Here is a 22,381-nt window from a genome sequence, read left to right as displayed (position 1 = left end):
GGGTTCACTTCCCACGCGTGGGAAGCGTGGGGTTCAGAGACTACACATCCCAAGAACCACCGGGACTGCCATTCCCTTTATATCTATGGCCAGCTTTCCCCAGGCCTCATGGGATTTGTAGTTTATTTCTTTCTACAGGCCCCGCTACTTCGGAGTGGGTGGGCAACTCCAACATCCCTTAAGAAAAAAGGCTGTTTTTTCTGTATGTTGGTAAATTGAACACCAATAAAAGTTAATTAAAAAAAAAAAAAAGTAAACATTAAGAATTTCCAATAAACTGGGAAATTCCCAATGAAAAAAAAAAAAAAAAAAGAAAAGAAAAAAGGCTGTTGCCGCTATCCAAATTTCAGCGCCTTTCTGTGCGATTTTTACGGGTCTTGGATCCGACTTCAAAGTGCCTCTATCTCTCCTAGCCAGGATTTAGGCGCAGGACACTTAAAGTGAGGATTATTTCGTGTTTTAAAGTGCTACGTGGAGCCCCTCACCCAGGACTACAATTCCCAGCATGGCTTGCGAGCATGTAGAGCCTAGACTACATTTTCCAGCGTGCTCCGCGTTGCAGGGGGCCCCCGGAAGAAGGGCGGATGAATGAAGGTTCTGGGGGCGCTGTCCTTGTGGACCCCGCCCCTTGGGCCCCTTGACTGGATGTGATCCAGGGGTCACCATGAGGGACTTTGGACTTCTCCTGCCCTTGGGCCTGGCTTTTTGGGGGGCTTGGGATTCTGCCTAGGACGTACTGTGTTTCCAGGGGCGTGGCCCTGAGGACTACATTTCCCGGCGTGCGCTGGCGCTGTGGGCCGATGGCCATGAACTCTGACTGCCCACTGTATCTCCCAGCATGACCTGGGTGGCCACTCCGGAAAGCTGGGGTTTGGGATTGCCCTGAAGGGTCTCCGGGTTGCGGGGTGCCCTGGTGTTTCCCCTGACCTCGGGAATCCATTAATTAATTCGTGCAGAAATTAACTTCGGTCGCGCAATTTTAAGCTCCATTCTGGGTCCTGGGGATAAGTAGCGCGCAGAGAAGACAAACGTCCTTGCCCTCCGGCCGCTTATTTCTAGCTGAAGGGAGCTGACCAAAGAGCCCACAATTAATGAATTATGTGGGTAAATGAGCATTATGTCCTTCCCGGCTCCCGGCCCCGTGGAACCTAGCAGTGCATTTCCCGGGGCGCCCCCGCCCCCACTCTCACCCCCACCCCCACTCCAACCGTCCACCGGTCGCCTGGAGCGGCGGACTTCCCGGTGCGCCTCGGGGCGGAGCGAGGCAGGGAGGTTGCCATTAGCAACTTCCGCTTGCGGACTCCATTTCCCAGCGCACCCCGCGGAGGCGTGCTGACGTCGGCGCTCCAGGCGGGGGCAGACTGATCCTCGGGCGGCGCTGGGCCAGCGGCAGTTCCCAGCGGCCCGGGCGGGCGGCGGCGGCGGCGGCTCCTCCTCGGGGCTCGGCGTACGCTCGCTCGCTCGCTCTCCGGGCGGGCGGGCGGCGCGATGTCGGGCGAGGACGGTCCGGGGGCGGGACCGGGGGCCGCGGCGGCCGCGGCTCGCGAGCGGCGGCAGGAGCAGCTGCGGCAATGGGGGGCTCGGGGGGGCGCCGAGCCAGGCCCCGGGGAGCGGCGCGTCCGCACCGTGCGCTTCGAGCGCGCCGCCGAGTTTCTGGCGGCCTGCGCGGGCGGCGACCTGGACGAGGCGCGCCTCATGCTGCGCGCGGCGGACCCCAGCCCCGGCACCGAGCTCGACCCCGCCGCCCCGCCGCCCGCCCGCGCAGTGCTCGACTCCACCAACGCCGACGGCATCAGCGCCCTGCACCAGGTCAGCGCCCCGGCCCCTTCCGGGACCTGGTCCGCCCTGGGTCCGAGGCTCCTCGAGCATCCTCCCAGCCTGAGTCACGGTCGCCAGGCCTGGCCTGCGCTCCGCTCTCCGCTCGCGCCCACCTCGAGCTCCCCGCTTGCAGCCTTGAGCCTCCTCCTCAGCCGGCCCTGGTCTCTGCCACCCTGCGCCGCCCTCTCCCTGGACCCGAGCCACTGCTGACAGCTTCAGTCTGGTGCATGCCGCTGGTCTTGGTGGTGGTCACTTGGCGCCGCCTCCTCCCGACCCTGAGCGCGCCTTACCAGCCTCGTCGGTGTCCCGACGGTACACCGACGGTAGTACTTAAATCCCCTGTACCCCGCTGTTCCCCTTTCCAGGCGGGTACCACCCTCACTGCGCAGCAACCTCCTCTCTGGCGCCTAAGGAGCTTCCTCCCCTGGTCCCCGGCCTGTGCTACATCTTTGGCTAGGCCCAGATCTTCCATGGTGCTGCTGCACAATGCGTCCTCCTCCCTATTCCTTCTCACCCTTGGGCAGTGCCATCTGTTGCTGTGTGAGGATGCTCTTGCTTGAGCCACTTTCTTCTAGGTCTGGATCACCTCATCCTATGTCCACCCAGATACTGGCTGTGTTCTCTTTCTGGAGGCTGTGCCACCTCTGGTCTCTCACAGTAGGCCTTGTGTCAGGGATGTGTCTTCCAGGTACCTCCTGGTCTCTTGCCCCTTCCCCTTGTCTAGGCCTGTATTCTTGCCCTTTTTTGAGGGAATCTCAAAGCACCCGATGCTCTATTCTGGGTCATCTTGCTTTCTCCTGTGCATTTGGGCAGCTTCTCTCCTGTAGACTCTGTGGTCTCTCTGGCTCTTGTCATACCACCTCCACGAGGGGTTCTAGAACCCTGCTGGTTCTCTCCACAGCATGGCCCCTATGCCTTTCCAAGACTCCCTGATTGTTGCCTCCAGTGTTTCTGTTTCCCAAAACGAGGGCCACCTTACGCCCCAGGACTCTCTCTGGTTCAAGATGCATTTATCTGCTCCCCTACAGTGGGAGCATCAGGGACAGGACTGGCCATGGAAGAGCCCCCACCCCCTGTCTCATCCCTGAGACCATGCCCTTCCTGGATGAGTCCTCAGCCCTCTCCTGCCTGCCAGAATCCGTGGAGTTTGGTAATTGATGGAGCCAGAGAAGACCCTGGGAAGGAAAGGCTGGTGGGGGAGGCAGGGATATTTGAGGAGGCCCACTTCTCAGGTCCCCATGAAGAGAGGAGCAGTTGAGGGAAAGCAGAATTGTCTAAGTCCTAAGTTCTAGTCTCAGTTCCTCAGCCTTGTGGTTACAAAAGTTACTGTCCGTTCTGTGCCTCAGTGTCACCTGTGCAGCAGGACTAGTGGGCAGCCCTTCTTGGCAGGGCTCTGGTGAAGGAGGGAGGTGGCCTGTGTGGAAATCCCTTCAGAAGCAGCAGAGGCATTCCGCTGGGGAGTTGTGCCACCTGGTCTGAGTGCTATCCCCTCCCCTCTTTCTCCTTTCCAACTCCTAGGCCTGTCCCATCCAGAGTCTTTAGTGCTGTCTGGGAAATTGTCTTCCACCCAGAGGAGGGTCCTGCTTCCTTGAGGCCTTGTAGAGTACTTGCAAGCCCAAGAGAGGGGCCTGAGGCTCCTGTATCCCCCTTCCTCTTCCACCATCCACACCTTAGCTCTGCTGGACTTTCCCTCAGGCACTCTTGGTCCTGTTCTTCAGGCTGAGCCCTCCTCTGTCACCCTCCTGGGCCTAGATCCTTGCAAAAGGCAAGTCTGACCTGGCCTGTCAGGCTGCCCTTTCAGGTGCAATCTTTCCCCTTCTCCAGGCAAGCAGTTGGTAAACTCACTTTGCAGGTGGCCTGAACGGTTAGGGCTTTGGGGGTTCAGAAAGGGGAAGTTCTTGCCTCAGGTCACGTGGCCAGCAACCGGGCGAGCTGGGGTTGGGTCAGATCTGCTGTGGGGTGACCAACTAATGCTGGTTTGCATGAGACTGGCCTGGTTTTAGCAGTGAAAGTCCCAGACAGCCTGGGACAGTTGGCTGCCTCGTCTGGGTGAGTCCTGGGGCTGTGGTTTCCTTTCTGAATTCTCCCTGGAGTGGGTCCCCAGGCATCAGCCCCCTGCCCTGGTCGTGTGCCCAGAGTTCTCAGATCCCAGTGCCTGCTTCAGATGGGTCCGTTAACCACTTGATAAAGCCAGTTTCCTCTCCCCTTTCCCCAAAATTGCCTAATGGTTAGGTCTGGTCTGGAATAGAAGGGATCGGGAGCCACGGTTCTTAGGTCTGAATAGGGAGGATGGAAGCTGGGGCTCCTGGGTCTGGGTTGGGGAAGGTCTTGGACTCTTGGGTCTGGGGGAGAGGGGCAAACTCCTGGGTTTGGGGGCAGGGAGGCTTTTGGACTTCTGGTTCTGGGTGGTGGGGAGGAGCTTGGGCTCCTGGGTCTGGGGAGAGGGTGGTGGCTGTCATCTGGGTTCTTGAATCCCTGGTGCCCAGGCCTTGGGCATCTTTCACATGGATTCCTGTGCCTAGCCAGGTCCTTGAAAGGGAAAGGCCCATCTCCCTCCTCGACACCCCCCCATCACCATGACAACCGGGTGGAAATAAACGAAGCCGAGTTCATCCCGTTCCCAGGGCACGTGTGGCCCCCCTTTCACGGCCTGAGTTTCCATGACTTCATGCTCTTGGCCCTCATGGCCTCCTCCCCCCTTCTCCAGATGGGCGGTTTTGGAGAGGTGAGGGAGTTGGGGGGTTAATTTACCCTGAGAACCCAGGATTTCAGGTCCACCCATTTCCTTGACCCAGGGCAGGTTCCAGTGCCCACCGGGTGTTTGTGTGTGCCCTGGGCTATAAAACCCTGCCCTGTTCCCACTTGCTGTGCCTACTCAGGCTGGGGCTCTTGTCTCCCTGAGACTGATTTCTTCCTCTGCAGTACAAGAGCCCTGACAGCAGGAAGATGAGAGAGGATCTACCCAAGTGTAGACCCCTTGGCACAATAGTCTGTACATAGTTGGCCCTCCGTGCGTGGGAGCTGCGTCTTGGGCCCCAGGCTCTGGGCACATGCTAACACAGCCATCCCTACTCCTTTAGGGGTCTTGTCCAGGACCATAATTCTGCCCTGTTTCCAGGGACTTAATGATTTGACCAGCTCTGCAGAGCCTTGGGCCCCAGGGGCCAGGAGTCTCTCCTCAGGGTACAAGTCAGAGCCATGGTCAGTTCCTGGAGTGTATCCGTTGGGTCTGAGGGAGGAGGGGCTGGGGGACCTGACTCCTGGTCTGTGGGAGGAGGGTCTGGGGGCCCTGTATTCCTGGGTCTGGGAGCCTGGATTCCTGGGTGTGAGGGAAGAGGGGCTGGAGGCCTGGACTCCTGTGTCTGAGGGAGGAGGGGCCTGGGGGCCTGGACTCCTGGGTCTGAGGGAGGAGGGGCCTGGGGGCCTGGACTCCTGGGTCTGAGGGAGGAGGGGCTGGGGGCCTGGACTCCTGTGTCTGAGGGAGGAAGGGCCTAGGGGCCTGGACCCCTGGGTCTGAGGGAGGAGGGGCTGGGAACCTGGACTCCTGGGTCTGTGGGAGGAGGGGCTGGGGGCCTGGACTCCACAGTCTGAGGGAGGAGGGGCTGGGAACCTGGACTCCTGGGTCTGTGGGAGGAGGGGCTGGGGGCCTGGACTCCACAGTCTGAGGGAGGAGGGGCTGGGAACCTGGACTTTTGGGTCTGAGGGAGGAGGGGCTGGGAACTTGGACTCCTGGGTCTGTGGGAGGAGGGGCTGGGGGCCTGGACTCTTGGTCTGAGGGAGGAGTTGTCCGTCACTGGAAGCCCTGTGCTGTTGGTGGTGACTGGGGTGCATCATATCTCACAAAGTACCATTCAGGATTTCTACACTTGGAGAAAAGCCACCTCTCTTTATCCAATTCCTGCTTGCAGGGGTCTGGGTGTCCTGCTGTCATGGTCTCCACTGAACTCCAAATGCCCAGCAGACCTAACCTTTGGGAAGCCAGGGGTGTCCTAAATAGCTGGGTACTGATGGGTCCTCCAGGGATAGTGTTGGCGCCTTCCAGGATCTGTCCTAGGGACATCAGGGTCTCTCCCTTGAATGTCACAACTGCTTGTTGCCTGGATCTGTGTCACGGCCTCTGCAGGGGTCTTACCTTTCTGGGTGTGTGGTGTCTGGGTCAGGTGAGGGCTGACAGTTGTGTCCTCTGTGCTCCAGGCATGTATCGATGAGAACCTGGAGGTGGTACGCTTCCTGGTGGAGCAGGGTGCCACGGTGAACCAGGCCGACAATGAGGGCTGGACGCCTCTGCATGTGGCTGCCTCCTGTGGTTATCTGGACATCGCCAGGTGAGGTGGGGGAGGGTAAGTGGGGTCCCCCTGGGGGCTGGAGCTCAGTCCCCTCAGCCCTGACCTTCCTGCCCCTACCTGCCTCCAGGTACCTCCTGAGCCACGGGGCCAACATTGCCGCTGTCAACAGCGATGGGGACCTGCCCCTGGACTTGGCTGAGTCAGATGCCATGGAGGGGCTGCTGAAGGCGGAGATTGCCTACCGAGGTGGGCCCCTGGGTGCTGACTGTGGGCACAAGGGGGAAGACTGCCAGGGCGCAGAGGTCAGCCCCTGCATATTCTAGGATTCTCTGACTCTCTGTGCTTTGGTTTCCTTTCCTGTGAAGTGGGAGTGTGAGTACTGATCCTTTGGGTTGCTTGGCATGGGGAGTGATAGTAAAGAGTGCTTGAGCCACTGCTGGACACGCAGAAGAGGAGGTGAGGGTCTCTTAAGTGGAATTGTCTTTTCGGGCAGGGCCCTGGGGGATTGGTCCTCCTGTGCACCGGGTCACTGCACCCTGGTGGTCGTTAATGTGGGACCCAGGATCCTCTGCAACTCTGTGTATTACCAAGTTCATGTTTCTAGACAGAATGTGTGTTGTTTCCAGCAAGTTCTCAGAGGACCTTATGACCAACCATATCCACCCCACCCCTGCCCTGCACAGCCGTGTAGGACCAGTTGATGAATGGGGTGTGTGGGGAAGGCTGTGGGCTGACTGGCCTGGAAGCAGAGGACACAGGGCTGGGGGTGCTGGTCCAGGTGCAGTGAGGCGGCCGCTGAGGTGTGTACGCAGGGCTGGGAGTCTGGAGGGCCTCGTGGAGGGTTCAGGGAGGCTCTGAAGAGCAGGCACTGAGGGTGATGCCCAGATGCCTGGATCCCTAGATTCTCAGCTGGGGCAGGATGACTTCTGGTGTCTGCTGGAGAGCCACGGGGAGGTGGGCAGGTGGGCATCTGGGTCAGGGCACCCCCTGCCCTGCTTAAAAGGGGCAGTGAGGTAAGGCAGAGCTGAGCTCCCTCCTCTCCTTTGACTTTTTACCTTGAGAAACTTCCCGTTTGGAGAAAGGCTAGGACGGTCTTCTGGGGAGCACCCATGTGACCTCCCTGAGCTCTGCCCGGGTTTGAGCGGCTAAGTGGAGATGTGGTTCCAAGCTCACACAATTCTCTTTGAAAGTGTGTGCAGCCCACTGTTTTATTAGCGCTTTTGGTATGGTGCATCTATCAGCATGTTGTTTCAGAGGGTTCGATCACCCCGTTACCACCTGGCCCTAGGAGACCACTCAGCTCTCTGTCCCCGTGCACTTGCCCATTTTGGATGTCTTGTTCTAGTGGAATAACATGCTAGAGGTTGATCAGTTGTCCCGTTCTGGCACATCTGCAGTCGCCCTGCCTCTCCCCCACCCCCCACCATACATAAATAGCTCCCCACCTTCCCTCTCCCTTCCCTTCTCTCTTCCTTTCCTGGCTGCCTCCCTCTCTGTTCCCAGCCTTCTCGAGAACGTGCTGCAGACAATGTAACCCCGTCCGTCATGGGAGCCAGTATCTCCTGGAACAAGGACACGGGCTGTCACATTGCTACTTTGCTGTGGGCGCGGGGACCTTGATGCTACTGTAACTTGTGGCCTCCCCTCCTGGATCCTTCTGGGACCGTGCCCTGCCTGCTCATTGTCCTCCTGTGTCCTAGCTTCCCCTTGCTTTCCTCACATGACGTGTCCCTCAGCCTGGACCTGGCCTCTGCTTCACCAGGAGATTCAGTTCTGCATTTTTGGCAGGAGCTTCTTAGCACGTTGCTGCGGGAGACAGGCCCCATGTGTCTGCCCTGTTGCTGTTGATGCTAGCCTTGAACCTCATTGAAGGGCACTGGCCAGGTGGCTCTACTGTGGAGGCATCTTCCTTTGTGATTCAAAGTAGCGTGCAGGATGGTGCTTGGATGCTGCCGCTGTGGGAACCCACTGTAGCCTGGCTCAGGCCGAAGAGGCGGTTTGTACAGCTATGTTCACAGCAGCCAAAAGGTGGATACGGCCCAAGTGTCCGTCAGCGGACAGATGCATAAACAAGATATGGTATGTGCACACAATGGAATATTATTCAGCCTTAAAAAGGCAAGAGATTCTGACAACTGCTGCAACGTGAACAAGCCTTGAGGACATTATGCTCCGTGAGATAAGTCAGGCATAAAAAGGACAAGTGCTGTATGATTCCATTCTCGTGAGCAATGTGACCAAAGTGGTCAAATCTGTAGACAGAGAGTGGAATGGTAGGTGTTGAGGGCTGGCAGAGTGGGGAGATGGAGAGTTGCTGTTTAATCAGTACCAAGTTTCAGTTTTGCTAGATAAGAGTGTTCTGGAGAAGGATGTCAGTAGTGGTTGCACAACAGTGTGATTATACTTTTATTTTATTTTATTTTATTTTATTTTAATTTTTTTACAGATTTTATTTAAGAGCGCAAGAGAGAGCATGAGCAGGGGGAATGGCAGAGTAAGAGGGAGAAGCAGGCTCCCCGCTGAGCAGGGAGCCCAATGTGGGGTTGATCCCAGGACCCTAAGATCATGCCCCGAGCTGAAGGCAGACGCCTAACCAACTGAGTCACCCAGATGCCCCTGACCTGCACATTTAAAAAGGGGTTAAGGTGGTAAACTTTATGTATATTTTTCCACAGGTTAAAAAAAAATACAATTTTTGGGCTATGTAACTGAAGTCTAGGAATTGGACAGACTTCAGGCATACAAAGAAAACCATCACTGTACTGAACTCTGCATTGACCTTGTTCTTAGGCAGATTCTCTCAGTTTCTTTCTTTTTGCTTTTTTTTTTTTTAAGGATTTTATTTATTTATTCATGAGAGACAGAGAGAGAGAGAGAGAGAGAGGCAGAGACACAGGCAGAGGGAGAAGCAGGCTCCACACCGGATGCCCGATGTGGTACTCGATCCCGGGTCTCCAGGATCACGCTCTGGGCTGAAGGGTGCTAAACTGCTGAGCCACCCGGGCTGCCCCTCTCACAGTTTCTAACAGTTCAGACTGATACTCCAGCTGAACCAGGACTAGGCTTCCTCAGTTGTCTAAGCCGCCAACCCTCAGTCTGAGCCCGCAACAAGCTAGTCTCTAGGGCAAGAGGGGAGGGTGGTTAAGCCTGGTGACGTGGCCACCCATGGAGCCCTGCCTTGGGTGCAGTCATGCTGGAGCTGTGTGGGTTGAACGCAGGGTAGTATAGGGAAGACGTTAGTATAGGTAACGTATAGATAAGTATAGGTAGCATAGATGGCAGCAAGGCCAGCAGGAGCCCTGCAGCAGATGCTGCCCCCAGCCCAGCCACCGTGTCCTGTATAGACAGCACCCTTTGGCCACTTTGCCCACAAGGATGCAGCACTGGGCAGGAAGGGAGCCACCTGACAGGCCCTCCCACCCTCGGACAAGAATCTTCATCTGGGTGTTAGCAGGCATGAAAGGCGAGGGCCTACACCAAAAGAAGCATGGATAAATAACTAATCTGTAAATAATGATCTAAGCAGGGCTGGCAAGCTTTTTCTCTGAAAGACTATACTGTAAATATTTTAGACTTTGTGGGAGGCGCTGTCATGTTGCAACTGTCCCCTGTGGCTGCTTTCCCCACTACAGGCAGGGGCAAAATGTAAATGATGGGCCTGTGTTCCAATAAAACTTTATTTACAAACACAGATGCCTTCCAGAATAGGCAGTCTTAGCGACAGGAAGTAAATTGGTGGTTGCCAGGGGCTGGGGGAGTGGGCTACAGAGAATGACTGCTTTATGGGAGGTTTCCTTTTGGGATAATGGGGAAGTTCTGGACATGGATGGGGGCCCATGGTTGCACATTGTGAACGTCCAAATGCTGCAGAACTGCACAGTTTAAAATAGCAAAATTGACACGTTATGTTACCTTTGTCTTACCATCACCACAACAACAAAACTGAAAAACCAAACAGGTTTGCCAACCCCAATCAAGAGCTCCATCAATAAACACAGTCAGATCTCAGCAAAACCAAATTGCAGAAGGATGTGTATGAACACGTCAAAGGATACTGATGGAGGTTGAATAAAAGGTCAGCCAACCCCACCCCTCCCTGCCCAAGAAAGGCATAGGCATCTCTAATAGGATTGAAGGTGATTCCCTTTAAGGAAGTTGTGGGATGGGGAGTGTCCCTGAGTCCTCAGCACTCACCTGGCCTTTCCACCCCAGCCTGGGACCTCCAGGTAGGCCCTCAGCAACCAAACCTTCCTTGGACAGCTGCCGAGTCAGTGCCAAACCAGAGACCCCAGGTGATCCTACTAGGGGTCAGGCCTGAGTGCCCAGGTACCGCCAGGTGGCGCAAATGTACAATCGGCTCAGGGTAGCTTCCGTGTCGCAGTGGGGAGTGCACTCTGGATTCCACGTGTAGACCTAGGACAGAAGTTTACAGAATATGTAGTAAGGATAAAATAAAGTGCATGGAAGCAAGTTTGTGATGGTGGTTACCTCTGGGGCCACAGGGAACAGATGAGATGTGTGAGGGGCACATAGGGGGTGTCTGTTTTCTCTGTCATATTTAAATGTTTAAAGAACCCAAGTGGTTCTTTGCCAGTGCTGTCCAATGGAAAGCCAGCACAAGCCACAAGTGTAATTGAAAATTTTTAAGTAGGTGCAGTTACAAAATGTAAAAGGATACAGGTGAAATTAATTTTAGTGATATATTTTATTTAACCTCCATTAAGCCCCCCACCTCAGGGTGGCTCAGTCAGTTATGCATCTAACTCTTGATATCAGTTCAGGTCAGGATTTCGGGGTCATGAGGTTGTCGGGCTCTGCACTGGGCATGGAGCCTGCTTGAGATTCTCTCTCTTCCTCTCCCCTTGTCCCCCCATGCCACGCTCTCCTCGCTCTAACCAAAAAAAAAAAAAAAAAAAAAAAAAATCTATTTGTGGGTTGCTGCATGCTTTTTCTCTCCACACATCGAAATCCAGTGTATATTTTACATTCATAACCCATGTGAGTTTGGACTAGCTACGGTTCAAGTGCTCAGTAGCTGCACATGAGGATGGCTCAGCTCCACGCAGCACTTCAGTAAGCGTGAGAAGCCTCACAGTTGAAAAAGCCGTAAAGGAGAAAGATTGAATATTCTCTGGAAAAGACCATTTTTGACTCCTGTCCCGAAGGTTGATACCAATCAAAGTGCAGATTCTTAGTGATGGTCAACATACTATTCCAGCGTCAACAAGGCTGCCTGTTTTGATCCAAAATCCACTAACATTTAAAGTCATAACTTGCCTTTTACATCCATAAATACAGTATAGCTTTTCCATGAAACCGAGGGAAATGGTGAAACTGACCGACCAAGAAGCATGCTGGCCTCTCACTTGATTGTGCTAGGTGATGGCACAGCTGTGAACCGGAATTAGCCCGTGGATAGGACAGAGCTGTTGCCCCAGTGACACAACACTTTATTTGGTGGCTCTTTGCTTTGTTTATCCTATTCCCGGGTGACAGAAATACTCATGACAAAGTGTGTGAAGATGCGGGGCTAAGGATTTTACTGGTGGTGCTACTGAGAGTCAGATGTCATCAAACATTGGGTTTGCTCCGTAAACTTGAGGTTTTATGCTCAGAAATCGCAAAAAGCTGACATTTCAGTTGAAACAAGAGAAGGCCTGTGATCCTTGGTCCCTCTGCTTCCCAGCAGCGACATGGAGACCCAGTGGGGAAGCCCAGGTCCTCCAAGTCCCACAGGAGGGACCTGGCAGGGCTGCAGCCCTGTGCCACCTGGAGCTCGAAGTGTGATTCTCACCTGCTGCCCCTTCTCGTCCTTTCAGGTGTGGATGTGGAGGCGGCCAAACGGGCTGAGGAGGAATTGCTGCTTCATGACACCAGATGCTGGCTGAACGGGGGTGCCATGCCAGAGGCCCGGCACCCCCGGACGGGGGCCTCTGCCCTGCATGTGGCCGCCGCTAAAGGCTACATCGAAGTGATGAGGTGAGCTGGGCTGGTGTAGTCCTCCTTTTGGCCTGCTCCTTGCCTTGGGCCTGTCTGTTCCTTACACAGTCTACACCTTCCTGTGGAATTTTTAAGTTATGGATGCAGGCTGAGTATGTATTTCTGTGTACATACAGCCTTAGCTGTCTCTACAAGTCCTGATGTGTAGGTTCTTCCTTGTTATTCAGTTGAAAACATTTTCCAATTTATAGTCTTTCTTCTGTGACCCCTGGATTATTAGAAGTATGTCCTTAATTTCAGATGCATGAGATTTTCTCGTCATCATTTCTTTACCCGTTTCTTGGCTTGATCGTACCATGGTCAGACAGTGGGTTCTATGTGATTCCAGGTTTCTCAAATCCTCTGAGGTTTGCTTTATACCTGAGTATGTGTAAGCAGGAAAAGAGCCATGCTATCAAGTGCAGCGTTGTATATAGGTTATTAGGTCAGCTTTATAGTTGTGCTATTTAAATCCTTTATATTCTTAGTGATTTTTCTTTCCATCTGCCTACTCTGGCAGTTCCTGTGAGAGGTGTAGAAAGAAATTTTTTTAAAGATTTTTTATTTTATTATTATTTTTAAAGATTTTATCCATTTATTCATGAGAGACACACAGAGAGAGAGGCAGAGACACAGGCAGAGGGAGAAGCAGGCTCTACGCAGGGAGCCCGACGCGGGACTCGATCCCAGGACCCCAGGATCATGACCTGAGCTGAAGGCAGATGCTCAGCCACTGAGCCACCCAGGCGTCCCTTTTTTTTAAAGATTTTATTTTTAAGTAATCTCTACACCCAGAATGGGGCTCAAATTTACAACTCTGAGATCAAGAGTCACATGCTCCACCAATTGAACCAGTCGGGTGTCCCCTAAAATTTCCTATTATGCTTATGAATTTTGCTTGTTCGTCCTTGTAGTTCTAGCAGTCTTTATTTCTGTATTTCAAAGACCAGGTTATCTGGCGCATATGTATTTTACATTACATGTATTCAAACAGCGCATGTTCTCTTGCTACTGTCCTCACCTGGGCCTCATCTGTGTTTGGCTGCCTCACCCCCTCACCCCTTTTTTTAAAAAGATTTTATTTATGTATTCATGAGAGACACACAGAGAGAGAGGCAGAGACATAGGCAGAGGCAGAAGTAGGCTCTATGCAGGGAGCCTGATGGGGTACTCTGTCCCAGGACCCTGGGATCATGACCTGAGCCGAAGGCAGATGCTCAACCACTGAGCCACACAGTTGCCCCTCCTCACCCCTTTCTATTGAGGTGGTTGGCTCCAGTTCTTACCCCTCCCTTGTGATTTATATTTTATTTTTAGTCAGAAAGTAGAGTAGAGATGAATCCCTCATCTCTGCTCACCTCTGTGTTGTGCTTTTAGGGAGGTTTTCCCGTGAGGTACTTAAGATGACCCCTAATAGCTCCAGGCTCATGTCCTAGTTGCTTACCTACTGTGAGAGCATAGAATGCTTTGTCCTCTGTACTTGCAGCAAAAGACCTGGTCTGATCCTCACTGGGCCGCCTTGGATACCTGCCCATCCTGAAGCCAATCCCTGTGGCAAGAGGGATGGGATACTGTAAATGGTTGGGCCCAGTCATGCACCCAGCCCTGCTTTCTTCTGGCTGTGGCTTCCACCCCTGAGTCTCAGGTGGCTGATGGACTAGCTGCAATTGCATCTGTATCCCAGGCAGGAGGAAGGAGGCAAGGGCAAAGAGAGCAAATGTCGATGTCCTTTTAGAAGAACAATCCAGAAGTGACATACACACTTAATGCTGACATCCCATTTGGCAGACTACCTGGCATTTACTTGGCATTACCATCATCCCAGTTATTCACCTGGTCATTCACAGCTGCCAGGGAGACTGGGACATTTTTGCTTTGGCCCATGACAGTGTGTCTAGCCGAGAGCCGGTGCTGTTACCAACAGGCGGAGAGTTCGTATTTGGGGGCAGCCTCATTTCCTGCCCCAGAACTCAGGTGCTTCAGATGCAGACATTATCTATGAATCTCATTTCATTACTGCCCCTCTGAATGGCTTCTCTTTACAACCAGATCCATTGACTGCGTTTTTAAGACAGTGTAACTGATGTTCTCATAGAGATGAGAGGTGTGCAATTATTTGATGCCATTGACTCAAGACTGACTTACTGAGCACCCACTGTATGTCAGGCCATCTTTTAGGACTGGGGATACACGGGCAAATGGGGCAGGTCTGCTGGGGAGCCAGGTGAGCATAGAAGCAGGCCACATTGGAGGCCCTGAGTGCATGAAGGGCCTGCCAGCCTCCATGCTCATGACCTAGGGCTGGATGACAACAGGGTGCACTGTGCCCTGTTCATCTTAAGATGTTGAGCAGCATCCTGGGGCTCTACACTGGGTGCCAGGAACACCCCCACCACAGTCATGACAACCAAACATGCCTGGGCATTGCCAGGTGCCCCTGGGGGGCCAATGCTGTCCCTGGTTGAGAACCTCCAGATAGAAGGATAAACAGGGTGGTGGGCAGGGCCTGCAGGACCTCTGGCCTGGGGACAGCTGGTGACCACGTGAACTCCCATCCCAGGCAGAGGGATCAGCATGTGCTGTGGGCCCCCCCCGCCCCCCCCCCCCCCCCCCCCCCGTGGCCACACACACTGGGCACGTGGCGGGAGCTTGGGATCTCTAGAAGGTGAGTGGTGAGGTCAGCAGGACCACACAGGGACCCTTTCATTTGAAAAGCCTCCTTATTAAATATCTCCTCTCCATCCTCCCACCTTGTATTAGCTCTTTCCACTGACACAGAGCCTGATGCCCATTCTCCAGAGGCAGTTGCAAGCTGTGGGCAGGATTGTCTTCCCCCAAATCCTGTGGTCTAATGGTCTTTTTTTTTTATTAAGATTTTTATTTATTTATTCATGAGAGACACAGAGAGGCAGAGATATAGGCAGAGGGAGAAGCAGACTCCCTGCAGGAAGCGTGATGCGGGACTCCATCCCAGGATCCAGGGACCATGACCTGAACCAAAGGCAGTCGCTCAACCACTGAGCTACCCAGGCATCCCATCTAATAGAGACTTCTAAGTCAGGGTTCCTCAGGCTGGCCACTAGATCAGTCTTTGCTGTGGGGCCTGCCTTCTCACTGTAGGATGTCAGTAGCATCTCTGGCACCCACTCCAAGGTTGTTACCACCAGAAATGTCTCCAGACACTGCCAGGTGTCCTCCAGTGGGCAGTGTCGCCTTGACTGGGAACTGCCACACTAAGCCGGTGGTTTCTGAGAACCCTAACACCCCCAAGGCTGCCCCTTCTGGGGTCTCCACCTTTTCATAGGCTCTGGGGCTGTCTGTCCCACACCCAGGGGTGAAAAATCAAGAGAGTTGACCCCCTTCAGGTACAAGGAGCAAGATTCCGACGGCCACCTGATGGGTGGGTCTCTGCGCAGTGGCTTTTCACCACCTGCCCGGGGTCGTTTCAGAGCTGTCACGTCTGGGTCATGGCACAGCCAGCTGATGTCAGCCATCGGTGCAGAACCCCTATCTTGGTTCTTGATTCTAAGCCTTCCTGGTCCCCAGGCTGCTCCTTCAGGCTGGCTACGACCCGGAGCTCCGGGATGGGGATGGCTGGACCCCCCTACACGCAGCGGCCCACTGGGGTGTGGAGGATGCTTGCCGCCTGCTGGCTGAGCACGGTGGGGGCATGGATTCGCTGACCCACGCGGTGAGGGCCGGGCTGCTGGCGGTCTGGTGGAGGTGAAGGTGGGGAGGGCCTCCCTTACCTCCGTCATGCTCCACCCCTCCCCTTCTTCTCCCTCCACCAGGGGCAACGTCCCTGTGACCTGGCTGATGAAGAGGTGCTGAGTCTGTTGGAGGAACTGGCCCGGAAGCAGGAGGATGTGAGTCTTGGGCTCCCTCCCTCCTTTCAGCAGGCTGAGGAAGGCCTCCCTGGTGGCCTAGCTCCTCCCCAGCTGGTAATGGAGTCAGGAAGAAGAGTTAAGGGAGGAGGCAGAGTCTGGGGCCCAGTCATACCTTGGGATACAGATGAGGTTAATCCATCCCAGGCTCAGGCTGGGCCTCATCTGCCCTGGTGCCCTGGGATGCTGTCAACCAGCACGGAGCCAGGGCCTGCTGCTGGAAAAATGCAGAGTGAAGGATGACTGGTGTGGACTTTGGGCTCTGAATCCCAGCTCTGCCATGGATTTGCTGTGTGAGCTCGGGCTGGTCACTTAACCCCTCTGGGCTTCTGTTTCCTCACCTGTAAAATGGGGTAATGGTGTGTGTACCTTTATGAGGAATTATGTGGAGTATATGTTATTCTACAAGGAATATATCTGTTACCCAAGAAGAACATTTAGAATGTTGCTTGGCAGATAGTAAACCCTGTTGGTAGCAAGCAGCATCTTCAGGGGGCCAGGCCCTCTGCCTGGAGCTTCCAGCCAGGGGCAGGTATACCATCTACCTGGACACAGATCCCTCTGTTTAAGGGCTGGTTGTAGCTCTGCCTTGGTAGATAGCTTCTCACATCCAGGGCATGTGCTCAGATTTGAGGGGACAGCATGTGCCAAGGCTGGTGGGTGGGAGCATGAGGTAGGAGAGGCCTGGGACAGGGGTATGCCCTGAAGGGCCTTGAATGCCAGCCAGAGGGTAGCATGAGGCTGAGAGTGGAGATGATGGGGCCATAGCAGGGTTTGTAGAGGTTGAGGCAGGGTCAACTCTTGGCGAGGGAGAGCACAATCTGTATGCCTGTATCCAGCCTAGAGGAGAGTCCTCCTGTACATGGGGCTTGCCGGTTGGGCCGGGGGTTACTGGCTGTCCTGGGGCAGGAACTGTTGTGTGGAGGCTGGGCCAGTGCCCAGGGAGCCATAGAGAGGAGGCAGGGGCTCCTGGTTCTGAGCACTATGCTAGTGTCCCTGTTGAGCAGGGCACCTTGGGAAGTAGAGAGATCCTTCTGGGGATGAGACCGGAGGTGGGGAAGCCAGGAGGTGGCTGTGAGAACTCAAGGGACCCAGATGCTGCACAGCATCTGCAAGACACTCGGATGAGCCCACAGACCCTCCAAGCCCACCCCTGGAGCATCCTTGAGCTCAGACCAGCACAGCCATGCAGCATAGCCCTGCACACTGGCCCTGGATACTGGGGCTGTGGGGCCCTCCCAGCAGCCTGCTTTCCCCCTTTGCAGCTGCGGAACCAGAAGGAGGCCTCCCAGAGCAAGAGCCAGGAACCCCAGGTGCCTTCCAGCAGCAAACACCGAAGGTAGTGGGTAGGTGCCTGGGTGGGTGGGTTGGAGTCCCCCAGGACTTGGACCCCAATACCCTCCCCCTCCCACCAGGAGCTCTGTGTGTCGTCTGAGCAGCCGAGAAAAGATCTCCCTTCAGGACCTGTCCAAGGAACGCCGGCCTGGGGGTACAGGGGGGCCGCCGATACAAGATGAGGATGAGGGAGAAGAAGGCCTCACAGGTGAGGGGCCAGGGTCTGGGTTTCTGAATCTAGGAATAGAAAGCTGGAGCCTGGACTCCAGGGTCTGAGGGAGGAAGGAGGGGCTTGGGGCCTGGACTCCTGGGTCTGAGGGGGGAGGGGCTAGGGGGCCTGGATTTCTGAGTCAGAGGGAGGAGGGGCTGGGGCCTGGACTCCTGGTCTGAGGGAGGAGGGGCTGGTTCTGAGAGGCAGCTGGCATCTCAATTTTCTTACACCAAGCCACCCTCTCCAGAATCCAGAACTCTCAATGGAGTGTCTTCCCCGCCACCCTCTAGCCCTCAGAGCCCCAAGGTGAGTCTGGATGTTCTGGATGGTCATGCTGTTTTGGGAGGGGGAGTTGATACCATCAACTGTGCAACCCTCTTCTCAGGGCATGTAGGGTCAAGGTTAGTTTCTAGAGTCTCCCAGACCCATTGACTGTTTTTTTCTGGCTCCACCCTCCAGAGGCTGGTGGGAATTGTGGTTTTTGTGGTCCTTCTGGGGTAACATGGGAAGCCTCTGGAAAGATCTTTTCTCTATAGCCAAGACCTTGCTCTTCCACAGCCCTCAGAGGAGGCTCCCTTTGCCAGGCGCTTTGGCCTCCAGAAGATGGGGAGCTCTAGTACCCTGGGTCCCACAGACAGACGGGAGGCCGAGGGCACCCCTGGGGTGGGGCTACAGCGCTCAGCTTCCTCCTCTTGGCTGGAAGGGACCTCCATTCAGGTGAGTGGAGTGAGGGGCAGGGGACCAAGCCCTCCCTGTTCGAGGAGAATGTTCTCTCCGTTCTCTCTTTACACAGGCCAAGGAGCCCCGTCTTGCCAGAATCACGCCTACACCCTCCCGTAAGGTGCTGGAATCCTCTGCCCTGTGAGTGCCAAGGAAGGGCCTGGGCCTGTCGGGGTAGGGGCTGTATGAACCTGAGCAAGTCCCTTTGCTCTCTGGGATCTCTGCCCTTGGCTGCTCTTTGCCTCAGTTGTCCTTCTGGTACATCAAGTAAAAGCTCAGAGTTAAGCTTCCAGGGTCACAGTGACATGACCTCCTGTTGTCTGTGTCTCTCACCCCATCCCTTTCTGACTCCTGCCCCAGGGCCTTTGCTCTGCAACCCCCCAGCTTGCTTCCACTCCCTGCTCAGGTCCTTGTGAGGCCCACTCTGACCACCTGCTCATGCTACTGCAGTGTCTGCACACACATACTCTCCCACCTCCCACCCCTTCTGTTTCCTTGCTTCAAAGTACTTTGGCCTTCTGGCATGTCAGATGACATATGAGGGTTTTTTATGCTTATTGTTTGTTCTGCCTCTTTTCTGTTCATGTTTGACTCATTGGGGCAGAGATGATTTTCATCTTTTGCTCACTGCTGTCTGTATCTCTAGCACCTGCCATGTAACTGAAGCTTGAGTAATAATATTTGCTGGATGAACGAATTCACACAGGTTTGAGATCTCCAGGCGTCCTCCTCTGGATCACTCCACTCCTCCCTCCAGGATTCCGGAGTCTGAATCCCCAGTGAAGCCAAATGTCCCTGTAGCCTCCATAGCGCCCCCAGCTGATTCCCAGGATAGGCGGAGGTGAAGAGGCAGGGGGTGGGAAGCCTCTTTCGTGCCCGCTGGGAAAACCTAGCTGGCCCAGGGCTGTGTCCCCAGGGTCTCGGGCTCCCTAGGGGGTTTGTCCCAGGGTTGCTGTGAGTTGGAAGTCCTCTGACAGAACTTACCTTCCCTGAAGGGTGTCGGAAGGGTGGGACGGGAACGGGCTGCAAAGGAACCCTCCCTGAAGTTGGGACCTTTCACTCAGGTCCTACCAGATGCCTGTGCGGGATGAGGAGTCTGAATCCCAGCGGAAAGCTCGCTCCCGCCTCATGCGCCAGTCTCGGAGGTCCACACAGGTGTGGGGGTGGGCTGGGGCACTGGGCTCCTGGGTCCTGAGAAAGGGGGTTGGGGGCCTGAATTCTTGTGGGTCTTGGGAAGGAGGGGCTGGGGACCAGGACTCCCTGGTCTAAGGGAGGAGGACCTGGGGGCCTGGACTTGGGTCCTAAGGGGCTAGCCCTGAGCTCGAGGACCCCTGACTGCTCCCACTCTGCCAGGGTGTGACTCTGACTGACCTGAAGGAAGCCGAGAAGGTAGCAGGGAAGGCCCCAGAGCCAGAGAAGTCATGCCTGCAGAGCCTGGTGAGAGGGGTCAGATGAGCAGGTAGTGGGTGGTACAAGACCCCATGTCCTCTGACCATTCTGACCTCCATGCCCCTGTCCCCTAGGACCCATCTCGTCGTCCCCGCATCCCTGGGGTGGAGAATTCTGAAGGCCCTGCCCGGAGAGGTGAGGTCTGGTCTCTGGGAGGTGGCTCCTGCCCGCTCCCCTCCCCATCTATCCTGCTGTGCTGTTTTCTTGGGGGGTCAGGCTAGGGACCCTGACAGGGCAGGGAGGGGCCCCTCCACAGGTTTCAGGGCTGATTCCTGCCCCTCCCCCCAGCAGAGGTGCCTGATGGGCAGGGTCAGGGACCACAGGCCGCCAGGGAGCACCGCAAATTCGGCAAGGAGTGGAGGGGGCCTGCAGAGGTGAGCGGGAAGGCCCAGGTGGGGCGAGCTGGGCTATGGGTGGGCCTTGGCGGCAGGGTGGTGGGCCAGACTCCCCTCCCGGCATCAGGCTGAACCCCACCTCCGCCCGCAGGGGGAGGAGGCGGAGCCGGCCGACCGCAGCCCAGAGTCCAGGTACAGGGTGGGCAGGGAAGGGTTTGGGTTTGTCTGTAGGGCCGCAGGGAGCCCCATTGATGCCCTGCCCGCCTCCACCCAGCACTTCCGAGGGCGGCCCCTCACCTCGCAGGGTGCAGGACCCCGAGCCAGAATCGGAAGAGCCTGATGGAGGCTTCAGAAAGGTTTGCAGTCCCCTGCCCCAACTGTCAGCCTCTGTCCACCTGCCCTACTGCCCTTTCTCTGCGGCTTAGCCTGCCACCTCCCTGCACCCTGCCATCCAGCGGCCTCGCTGAGCTGTGTGGGACTGGCAGGCCTGACCCTGTCCCCCTCCTGCTGGTCCTTCAGCTGTACTCAGAGCTGCGCAGTGAGAATGAGAGGCTTCGTGAGGCTCTGACTGAGACTACGCTGCGCCTGGCACAGCTCAAGGTGGAGCTAGAGCGAGCCACGCAGGTGAGGTGCTGAGGTCTTGGAGGTGGGCGGGGTGGTGGGGTGGGGCTGAATGATGAGGGATGCCCAGGGGAGCAAGAGCAAGGGGGGATGGGGGAGGTGGGCTGTGGGGGCAGGGCTGGGACCCTTGGGATCAGGGCTGATGATGAGGGACCCAGCCCTCCAGGAGCCTGGACTGCTGTCCCTCTCCCATGCTGATTTCCCCTCCTGGTCTTTGTGGTTGGGATGTCTGAGCCTTGTGCTTTCTCTGTTCTCACCAGAGGCAGGAGCGCTTTGCAGAGAGACCGGCCCTTCTGGAGCTGGAGAGATTCGTGAGTGGAGGCAGCTGGGGTGGGGGCCAGATGTGTCACCAGCCTTACAAACCCATGTGGGTCTGAAGGAGGGCATGGTGACCCTCTGACCTCTCCCTACCCTTCTCATCCTATTTTGACCGCTGGCCCTCCCTGAACCCCAGACCCTGGGCTTCACCTCTCCTATTTATTCCAGGAACGCAGGGCCCTGGAGAGAAAGGCAGCCGAGCTTGAGGAGGAGCTAAAGGTGAGGACTTAGGGGGTGCTGTGCACAGTGGGTTCCACTGGCCCAGGGCCACCCTGCTGTGACCCATCCCATCCCACAGGCCCTGTCCGACCTCCGGGCTGACAACCAGAGGCTCAAGGATGAGAACGCAGCCCTGATCCGTGTTATCAGCAAACTCTCTAAGTGACTCTGGAGGAGAACCTTCCCTGTACCCGTATTTATACAGCTGCTTCTGCCACACGCATCCCTTCCCCTGTGTGAGCACGAGTGACAGGGCTCCCAGGGGGTCTCTGAGAAGCCATAGCCTCCCTTCTGGGCCTCCAGACTGTGAGGGGAGTACAGAGTCCCAGGAGCCAAGGGGGGCCCCCCTAAGGCCAGGATGGAGGCGAGAGGCCAAACCAGGTAGGGGGACACTGGTGAGAGTGCCCTGGGGCTGGAGGTGGGACCAGGGAGGAACCGAGGACCAGGAAGTGCCAGGACCAGTAGCCAGGGCCAGAGTGGCCACCGGAGGTCCCCCACTCACGTGTGATGCCACCCCAGTCACCCCTCCTGTTCCTGAACAGGGATCCGAGAATGTGCCAAGAGTCCCGCCAGCCTGGGCCATCTGTGTGCAATAGGGAGGGATGTCTCTATTTTTTGCTGCCCCCTTCTTGCCCACTGTCAGGGGCAGGGGGAGAAGATATTTTCGAGACAAAGCACAGGCACCACAAATAAAAGTCGTGAAGTTGCCACTCAGTGACTGTGTCCCCGACTGGAGGTGGGGCTGTGCTTCTGTGCTCATCTGCACTCCTCAATGGCCACACTGTAGGCTCAGGTGGGTGGTGCTGAGGGGTGGGTAGGTGCGTGCTCACTGGGTGGGTCCAGGTTTCAGGATGAGTGTCTAGAGCTGGAACTGTGGCCCCAAACCAGTGCTGACATGGTCTCCAGGTAGCCTAGTGCAGGGCAGGGTTTGTGTCAGGCTGGGAGCTGGTGTCTTACATCAGTGCTTTTGCAACAACTTTGAGCCAATTGGCAGCATTTAAAATTTGGGGTAATGCATTTTAAAAACCTTAGAATTTTTGATTTTTCTGGAAAAATAGGAATGTGATAGTAGGAGTGGTTGAGTCCAGCATAATAACAGGTAGCTGGGGCTGAGGAGGAGGATGGGGCATTCTTTCATTCCTGGTCATGTTCTCCTTTCAGGCCCCGCCCTACCTGGTGGTGATAAGTAGTAAAGGGAATGGTAAA

At 55.7% G+C, this 22,381-nt stretch overlaps 1 protein-coding gene across 4 annotated transcripts; it reads left to right on the top strand.

Moving 5' to 3' along the window:
- The first annotated feature begins 1,407 nt into the window (after positions 1 to 1,407).
- On the top strand, positions 1,408 to 21,889 carry PPP1R12C (protein phosphatase 1 regulatory subunit 12C). Of its 4 annotated transcripts, none has more exons than XM_072759130.1 (22): positions 1,408 to 1,809; positions 6,013 to 6,143; positions 6,232 to 6,350; positions 11,924 to 12,083; positions 15,630 to 15,774; positions 15,875 to 15,949; positions 17,233 to 17,306; positions 17,383 to 17,510; positions 17,761 to 17,819; positions 18,072 to 18,230; positions 18,307 to 18,374; positions 18,940 to 19,074; positions 19,298 to 19,388; positions 19,587 to 19,670; positions 19,757 to 19,817; positions 19,971 to 20,056; positions 20,169 to 20,209; positions 20,292 to 20,373; positions 20,537 to 20,641; positions 20,899 to 20,949; positions 21,125 to 21,175; positions 21,255 to 21,889. In XM_072759130.1, exons 1-22 carry the CDS (start codon positions 1,489 to 1,491, stop codon positions 21,339 to 21,341), a joined length of 2,313 nt encoding a protein of 770 aa, XP_072615231.1. In that variant the 5' UTR covers positions 1,408 to 1,488; the 3' UTR covers positions 21,342 to 21,889. The 4 variants fall into 4 exon arrangements, with proteins under 4 accessions (XP_072615231.1, XP_072615216.1, XP_072615209.1 ...); XM_072759108.1 differs by having other exon boundaries at positions 1,412 to 1,809; positions 19,974 to 20,056; XM_072759115.1 differs by lacking the exon at positions 18,072 to 18,230 and having other exon boundaries at positions 1,411 to 1,809.
- Positions 21,890 to 22,381: the final 492 nt, after the last annotated feature.

This window comes from Vulpes vulpes, chromosome 1 (genome assembly GCF_048418805.1).
Source record: "Vulpes vulpes isolate BD-2025 chromosome 1, VulVul3, whole genome shotgun sequence".
Taxonomy (NCBI): Eukaryota; Metazoa; Chordata; class Mammalia; order Carnivora; family Canidae; genus Vulpes; species Vulpes vulpes.
Note: the sequence above shows the minus strand (reverse complement) of the source record. Positions and strands in the feature narration are given on the sequence as shown.

Bases quoted from the DNA above. Each gene is read 5' to 3' on its own strand.
- PPP1R12C (XM_072759130.1), top strand. From the start codon at position 1,489: ATGTCGGGCGAGGACGGTCCGGGGGCGGGACCGGGGGCCGCGGCGGCC. The intron at 19,075-19,297 runs GTGAAGAGGCAG...CCTTTCACTCAG, and splicing joins GATTCCCAGGATAGGCGGAG to GTCCTACCAGATGCCTGTGC. The intron at 20,057-20,168 runs GTGAGCGGGAAG...CTCCGCCCGCAG, and splicing joins AGTGGAGGGGGCCTGCAGAG to GGGGAGGAGGCGGAGCCGGC.